The sequence below is a fragment of the Buceros rhinoceros genome, unplaced genomic scaffold, assembly GCF_000710305.1.
Source record: "Buceros rhinoceros silvestris isolate BGI_N320 unplaced genomic scaffold, ASM71030v1 scaffold18823, whole genome shotgun sequence".
Taxonomy (NCBI): domain Eukaryota; kingdom Metazoa; phylum Chordata; class Aves; order Bucerotiformes; family Bucerotidae; genus Buceros; species Buceros rhinoceros.
In genome coordinates, this window is record NW_010402023.1 from 5,747 (window position 1) to 14,340 (window position 8,594).

At 56.7% G+C, this 8,594-nt stretch overlaps 1 protein-coding gene across 1 annotated transcript; it reads left to right on the forward strand.

The window, feature by feature from the left end:
• The first annotated feature begins 7,072 nt into the window (after nucleotides 1-7,072).
• Nucleotides 7,073-8,374, forward strand: LOC104490251 (hemoglobin subunit beta-like). The gene is given in 3 exon segments (XM_010132513.1): nucleotides 7,073-7,164; nucleotides 7,277-7,499; nucleotides 8,232-8,374. Coding segments are annotated over 3 exon segments (444 nt in total). The 3' UTR covers nucleotides 8,361-8,374.
• The last annotated feature ends 220 nt before the right edge of the window (nucleotides 8,375-8,594 follow it).

The following is an 8,594-nucleotide window of genomic DNA, read 5'->3' on the forward strand; positions in this document are numbered from 1 at the left end:
TGTCCGAGCTGCGCTGTGAGAAGCTGCACGTGGACCCCGAGAACTTCAGGGTGAGCTGCCTTGGGGGCCTCTCTCTCTCCAGTCCTGCAGAGTATCTCAGTGCCTGGGGTGGGAGGGGTGGGTTTCAAACAAACATAAATAACGTATTTTAGTTTCCAGAGAGAAAAGGATGTGTTTGGCTGGGAACGGGGGGAGAGGGGAAGGTTGGTGGTTTGATAATGCCAGGGAGGTGCCAGGCTCCAGGCTGTGAGGGGTTTGGGAGCAAACACAGGGAGATGCTCTGAAAGCCTGCAGGCTTGAGGAAAGAGGGAGAAGGATGCTGGGAGACTGCGTGGGGCTGAGGTTGGAGAGCATAGAGGGAAGTGCCACTGTGTCGGTGCCATGGGCAGCCTCTTCCTGTCACCTCCTGCCGCCAAGGCTGGGGGCCACTTTGTCTCCTCTATTTCTAAGGCTGGCAGGCATGGGAGGAGAAGGAAAAGGGAATGTGGGATGGGCAGGGGTTGGACACTGATGGGAAGACAAACAGACTGGGATCAGAGGCACTGAGGACAGGTCTGAGTGTGGAGACAAGGACAGCAGGTGAGGAAGAGGAGAGGGAGGGGAAGGGTGCAGGGGTGAGGAGTCGCTGTGGGTGAAGAGAGGGAGCAATTCAGGCTGGAAGGGATTGGGGAGGCTGGATGTGGCTGATGGCTTCTGTTCAAGCCCAGCTTTGGGGAGGTAGCGGGTAGACCTCGCACTGACCCTAACCCTCTGCTCAAGGAGGAATGGGGTTTCACAGCAGGAAAAAACAAAGAAAGAAAAAAGACAGAAAATGTCTGGAAAAAAGGTCTAGAGGCTGGAAAACAAGCTGTGAGGAGGAGCAGCGACAGGACAGGTGGACACTGGTTCATATGGTCAGCTCAGCACTATCCTGCACAGAAAATTCAGCTAAAAGAGCTTCCATGGGCCGTAGTCTCCAGGACCCACTGGAGAGCTGGGTTCATCGAGCCCCTGGTCCCGGGTCCTGTGCAGGGCAAGGGGTGCTCTGCACTGTGTTGACCTGATTTCCTTCCTTCTCTCCAGCTCCTGGGAGACATCCTCATCGTTGTGCTGGCTGCACACTTCACCAAGGACTTCACCCCTGCCTGCCAGGCCACTTGGCAGAAGCTAGTTGGTGTGGTGGCCCATGCTCTGGCCCACAAGTACCACTAAACCCTCTGGAGGAGGATGTCTCTGTAACAGTCAATAAAAACTGCACATTTTCTGCACTTCTTACTGTGCTCCCGCATCTCTATGGAGGCCTGTGGTGTGGGAGGAAGGGATCAAGGGGGATGAAAGGGGGAAGATGTCCTCTGGGTTGCTGGGCACATCACAGAGTCGGGCTGGCCAAAGGGGAGGCCACTTTTCGCGGCTGTTTGGGCTCTCTGCCCTTTCCTGCCTGCGTGGTGGGGCTGGTCCTGGACGTCCACACACAGCGCTGGAGTGCCCCTCGCTGGGGAGCTCCACTGGGGCTACTGTCCTCTGAACTAGCCACCGTCCTCTGAACCAGCCACCGTCCCTCTGAACCAGCCACCACCCCTCTGAGCTTGGCAAGTCGCAGGCGCGGGGGATTCCTGAGCTGTTCTGTGCTGAAGGGCAAGCTGCAGGACAAGAAACACCCCCCCCACCACCCCGGCCCTAAAGCTCTCAACCTGTGATGGTTGCAAGGATGTAAATTTGCAGAGATTCGCTGAGGGCAGCTCAGATGGGGCAGAAGGTTGGCCCTTCGTGTTTCAGCACTGATGTATTTTGTAAGAAGCTGATCAAATGCTTTTTCTGAATCAGCAGAGAAAGTGGTCCCGCCATTCCTCCTGTGCACCTCCATCGGACATGGGACCTGACATGATCCCAAGGGGAGGGGGTGAGGGCAGCCTGCAAACAGGACCAGTCAGAGCTGGTTTTACTCAGACAGGCTGAACTGTTTTGTCACTGGAGTGGAAGGTTCTGCTCAAGCACCCTGGTTTCAGCGATGCTTCTCCAGGGGTAACTGACAAACCATCAAGGACAGACGTGCCGGTGCCTCAGAACAGTGGAGTCTGGTTTTGCAGGATTCAGGGATGCATCTTCTGCCTTTCTCCTGATAAAGCAGGGACTGGCACTTGTGACCCCTCTGTCCTTCGTAGCCAGCCTGTCTGACGGGCAAAGAACCCAGCCCTGCTGCCAGCACCGAGAATATCCCGGGCTGGGGGAAAGCCCCAGAGCCCAGCCCAGCTTTCCCGCAGCACATCGTTCTCCTCACGGTCAGCCAACGGACATTTCGGCAGGATTTGGGGAGGTGAAACTGTTCTTGATGTCTCGTTCCACTTAGCAGACACCAAGCTGCCACCAAACAGAAAGGGTCTCCTGCACTTGCGTCACGAGCAGCCACAACATGAACAGGGTGGTGGTGGGTGCGTCCAGCAGCACTGGCTGCAGACCTCACTGGTACGTTTTCACCCCAGTGTCTGAGGGTGTCTTAATCGTTCTGTTCCTCCTCTCCTACCCTGCATCATGGACACATCCCAGTGGTGATGTGGAGTGTGTTCTGCTCCCTGGCCAGCACCCGGATGGTCTTGTCATCCTCACTCTGCAATTAAAGGTACAGGCATGGCGTAGGATGTGGTGCTGGTGTAGTGGAGCCAGCGTGCCAGGCTCTCCAAGTGAGAGCTGCCCTTCTCTCGCATGAAGCAACCACAAACAGCCCACCTGACCCCAGAGTGGGTCACGACATGTGCCCTGGATGGCAGGATAGACGGACACCATGGCACACCTGGAGTATGCCTGGTCCCAGCAGTGTGGCATCAGGAGCTCTAACAGCTCTTTACAAAGGGAGAGTGGAACCCCTCTGCTGGGAGGAGAGGGGAAAGAGCTGGGGGGGTTCAGCCTGGGGCAGAGGAGGTTGCAGGGAGACCTGAGTGCAGCCTGTCAGCACCAAGGGGCACCTGTCAGCATCTGAAGGGGCTCTGAGAAAGCTGGGGAGGGGCTGTTCAGCAGGGGCTGTGGGGACAGGACAAGGGTGACGGTTCCACTGACAGAGGGAGAGTCAGAGCAGAGAGAAGGGAGAAACGTTTGATGCTGAGGGTGGGCAGAGCCTGGCGCAGGCTGCCCCGAGAGGTGGGAGCAGCCCCATCGCTGGCCCCATGGCAGGTCAGGTTGTCCCTTGGGGCTCTGAGCCCCCTGCTCTGAGTGCAGATATTCCTGCTCCCTGCAGGGGTGGCGCGGGCGGCCCCGAGAGGTGGGAGCAGCCCCATCGCTGGCCCCATGGCAGGTCAGGTTGTCCCTTGGGGCTCTGAGCCCCCTGCTCTGAGTGCAGATATTCCTGCTCCCTGCAGGGGGTTGCGCTGGGTGACCTGGAAAGCTTTCTCCAACCCAAACCAGTCTGTGATTCCACGGTTCTGTGATCTCGCAGGGTCAGCAGTGTCTCTGTTCTCTGCAGCCAAGGAATGGAGCAGCACAGGGGAACAGTCTCAACAGAAGCACCTCCAGCAGGTGGTGGGAAAGCAGGAACCAAATGTGCATTTCCAGGCTGTCACGCTGTGCAGACTGTCCTATTTGGGGAGGAGAACCCAGCCTCACCAGCACAGTGACAGGGGCCGAAAGCAGTGCTGGTGTTCTACCATGAGAGAAAATGGCCATGGGAGTGGTGCAGGGTGACACTGGGATTCCCAGGCAGGGCTGGGAGCCACCAAGTGCCCAGGGGACAAGGAGCCATCAGCTTGATCCTTAGCAGTTGGCTCGTGTTCAGGACCTGACTTCTACCTTGCTCTCTGTTACATCATTTCGGTGACCCCCAGGTTCTCTGCATGGTGCAAACAGCCTTTTGGAGCCCAGGGTCCCTTCGAAGCGGTTCCAGCCCTCCACGGCCTGACCAAGGAAGGGCTGGCTGATGCACATTCCCATTTTGCTGTCTGCTGCTTCCACTCCGCAGGAAGGAGCGAGCTCCTGCCCTCAGCTGGGACATCGTGAGACATTGGCACAGAGTGGGATGAGCCCAGATAGGGCTGTTCAGCTGGGAAGGGAAGATCACAGCCAATAAAGTGGGAACAAAGACACCCCTGAGACCATCTGACTTAGAGACACAAGAAATGGCACGGTTGGTGGAGAGAGAAGGGGCTGGCCTGAGAGCAGAGCGGCAGAGGCCGGGTATAGCTGCCCTTCCTGCTAAGGACTCTTGGCGCGGGACCCTGTCTGCTGCAAGCAGAGTGACCAATAAAGAGGGGGCGTGGTTTCGCTGCCATTCCCGCTAAGGACTCTTGGCGCGGGACCCTGTCTGCTGCAAGCAGAGTGACCAATAAATTCTGCTTGTTTCAATAAAGACTGTCGCTGTCACTGCCTTCTGCTGTTGTCGGAATTGTTTAGCCATGAAAAGGGAAGGTTTTCACCCATGGAAGAGGGTTCAGCATGAGGCCAAGAGATGAGGAACGACTTAGGGGATCTTCCATCCACATCAAAGGGAACAGCTGGCTGAAAGGATGCTTGAGGGAAGAGTCCGGAGCATGGTGAAATCCACCCCGGGCAGAGAGCAAAAGAGCCCCTAGTTTTGTGGCTGGGGATGAGCTGGGGATGAAGCAGCCTGTGAGGTGTTGCTGGGGGTGTCCTGGGGTGTCCCTTTGATGCTGTGAACTGGGCAGAAACTGCCAGAATAATATAATACTACAAAATAATGTAATACTACAGAAATTGCCTCTTCTTGGCAGGTTGTGCTGAACATTTCCCTTCCCACCCCAACAGCCACCAAACAGCCCCCCCAACAGACAACCCCTGCACGGGGAGCCCTGAGCAGCCGAACATCACGCGCCACCCTCTGCCCCCAAGCTGTGAAGAGGTGATTTAAAATGTCCACAAAGAGAACTCTTTCTTACAGAAATGGGTGAGGAGGACGGCTTCCCAGGTGCACGGGTTCCCTGGAGAAGCCCCAGAGCACAGGCAGAGCACAGGGCTGGGGCTGTCTGAGCTGTCAAGCCCTTAGCCAAGTGTCTCTATTCCGTCTCGCAGTGCACGGGGCTGCTTCGGTGAATGTTCATGGTGTCCTGGCCGTGATGACCCTGTCATCCTTGCTGGCACCTTGGGGGCTGGATCTTCTTGACAGTGAGCTCCAGCCTCTGATGGCGTTATGGACCGCTGCCCGGCTGCTGTAAACAGCCTCTGTGCCTGCCCGGCATCGCAGGTTTCCTTAAAACATCTTTGTGGCTGACTAATCTTGGAACAAAAAAGCCCTTGGAAGTCTTTCACGGGGAGTTTAATCTCTGCTCTTTCCTCCTGTCAGCTGAAAGCTGCCCTGTGGCACTAATGCAATTGCTGGAGACGGATGTGGAAAGCACTTTGAAGGAATCACTTGCAGTGCGGAAGGATGTTCTCGGTCAGGGACGCTGTGAGCTCTGGAGATGCTGCTGCCCACAGCAGTGAGCGAGGAGGAGCTTTGGGGAGGAGCGGGGCTGCGGGAAAAGGCAGGGGAGATAAGGCGAAGCTCAGCCAGCCCCAGGAGTTGTTCATCCTTTGTTTCTTCCCTTAGTCTGGCATCTCACCTCACACCTGGGATGCATATTTGAAACCATCTTCGTGGATGGTGTGTCCGAGCTGCTCTGGTGCTGAGGTACCGCCGAACGGGTGCCACCAGTTCACCAGTCCGCTCTGCGAATAGAGAACCTCAGAGCTGGGGGAGAGCGCCGTGAGGGACCACCCCTGCGAGGCTCCTTCATAGGGCTGGGCTATCTCATGTGCACAAGAGATGGGATCGAGCCAGCTCTACCGACAGCAGAAACGACACTTTGCCAGGACAGGATTCTTATTTTGAAGAGGTGTGTCATATATCTAAACCCCTCTTTTTTTCTGGTATAGGCAGTGTCTGCCCTCAAGAGTCGGTCAGTTCTAGTGCCTGATTGAGCAAAACCTCCCAACTTTCGCCATGAGAACAAGGTTTTGTGGCGTATTTCTGCTAGTGGTCTGAAAAAATATGTGTGGTTCCCTGTTTGGTTCTGACTTTTGCCGGGTGCATGCCCCATTTCTGAGCTTGTCAGGCGCAGACCTGTTCCCCAAAGGTACCTGGTCACTGGACTGAGGGACAGTCCTCACCCTCCCCAGCAATGAGGCGTTCAAAACCAACCTGAAATGAACACTGTGTTGTCCTCTTCCTGGAGGGCCAGCAGATAGAATGAACATTGGGCTGGTTTTGCACAGGACAGCCTGGTCCTGGGCTCCTGCTGGCATGGGGTGGGATGGGTTGTCCTCATGGGTGACATGGCCACGTGTTGTCGCTGCTCCTCATAGGACTAAGGGTCAGGGTAACACTGTGCTCCTGAGACCCGTAAGTCAGAGTTGTGCCTTCGAGGTGGCTCCATGTTCTCTGATGATGGGGAATTGCACACACTCGAGATGGGAAACGGGAGAGCTCAGGCTCAGGGCAGCATAGACAGCAACGATGGACAGCAACGATGGACAACGATGATGGCCAACAACTCTGAAGCTCTTTGCAAGGACAGATGAGAAAAGAGGCTCCTGCATTTAAAGCAGGAGGCCTAGATTTGGGAGTGATCGTTCAATCCTTGTTTCCCAGCAAGCCTCTGGTCCCTGGAGCTGGGGTGGATGATACCTAGAGCTGTTGAGGGTGAATCCCAGGAGCACAGGGCCCCAGTGAACCATTTAGAGTCTGAGAACACGGCCAAGGAGGAGACTGCAATCCCCTGGAACGTCACTGCCTGTCTTCCTGGGTCTGCACCACACATCTAGATCCCATCCCCAGCTGCCTCTGCCATTCTGGAAACCCACAGCCAGGGAGGGGCCGTGCAGGCAGCCCCACCTGCGCTGGGGAGCTCGAATGCAAGTCTGTGGCCATGAGATGATGCTTGTCCACTCAAGGACAGAGGGAGGAAAGGGCTTCTTTTCCCCTTGGACAGCATCCAAAATTGCTATCTTTCCTAGTGCAGCCCAGCTCAGCTCCCCAGGCCCAGCCAATGGCTACGTGAACTGACATTAGGACAGACTGCGACTGCTGTATAGAAATCCCTGGGGTGGACTTTGGCTCCACTTCCTTGTCATTGTCCAGGGAAGCTCCAGGCAAACCCTCCTGCTCGACACCATGGTGCACTGGACCACTGAGGAGAAGCAGCTCATCACCAGCACCTGAGCCGAGGTCGATGTGGCCACCATCGGGGGCGAGTCCCTGGCCAGGTAGGTCCACCTCCCAGGCATCTGCTTGGCTGCACCCTGGGCAGAGAAACCACTCCAATCACAGGAGCATTAACATGTCTGTGTCTGCTTGCGTCCCTCCATCTCTCCCCAGGCTGCTGATCGTCTACCCCTGGACCCAGAGGTTCTTCTCTTCCTTTGGGAACCTCTCCAGCCCCACTGCCATCACTGGCAACCCCAAGGTCCGTGCTCATGGCAAGAAAGTGCTGACGTCCTTCGGTGATGCTGTCGAGAACCTGGACAACATCAAGAACACCTTTGCCCAGCTGAGCAAACTGCACTGTGAGAAGCTGCCCGTGGACCCCGAGAACTTCAAGGTGAGCTGCGTACTCAGACCTCAGCCTCAGCTGGGCAGAGGTTTCTGCTCTCTGGAGAGGGCTTCAGGGGCCTCTGAGGTGTCTGACAGTCAGCAAGACTGAGAGAGGAACCCTGAGGCTCCTGAGCCTGGGAGTCTGCTGAGGGCAGGGGTGGTGGTGGGGAAGGGGGAGTGAATAGGCATGTTTGGGGACAACAGAGAGGAGTTATGGGGCTGGGATCTGTGAGAGGAGGGAGCCAGCACACGTGGTGGGTGGGCACAAAACACAGGGTTGAATATGTGCTGGTAGGAACCAACATTGACTTGGAGCAGCCAGAGACCAGAAGGGAAGAAACCAAGGCAGGGTTTGGAGGGAAAAGCTGAGCTTGGCTGGCTGGAGGGGTTAAACCAGGAGAGGAGATAAACACAGCCCCTGCAGCAGGAGGAGAGACCTGAGCCGAGAGAAAGCACGGCTGGGCAGGGGTACCAAAGGAAAGGGTAAACCCTGCAGAAGCAAGGGGAGGATGCAGCACAGCAGATGTCTGGGGAGGAGGATCCAGGACATCCAGGCATCTTGGTGAGTGCTGGAGATGGAGCCTGGTGCTCTGCACAGGGCCGTGGTAAACCCATTCTGTGCTTTGCCATGAAGTCCTCAGTAACAGGTGTCCACGTGTGACCTTCTGGGTGGTGGAATGGTGGGGAGGGAGGTGGATGGCAGGACCAGGCTGACAGCTTCTCCTGCCTCCATTGCCAGCTCCTGGGTAACATCCTCATCATCGTCCTGGCCACCCACCTCGGCAAGGAGTTCACCCCCGCCTGCCAGGCGGCCTGGCAGAAGATGGTCAATGCGGTGGCCCATGCGCTGGGCCACGAGTACCACTGAGCCTCCAGCAGGTGTTCGTGCCCAGAGGTGCTGCTCCCGGCTCACGGGGAAACACCCTCTGCTTCTGCTGGTCTCTAAGTGTCAAATAAACACCATCTGCCTCAGCGGAGTCTTCCTGACTGTGGGAATGGGGTGGGGGCCACTCCAGGGTGCTGGGGATGGGAGGGGGATGCTCCCACACACGGGGCAGCACAAGCCACTGGCTTTTCATGGAAGAGAGACTCGGTTAAACCG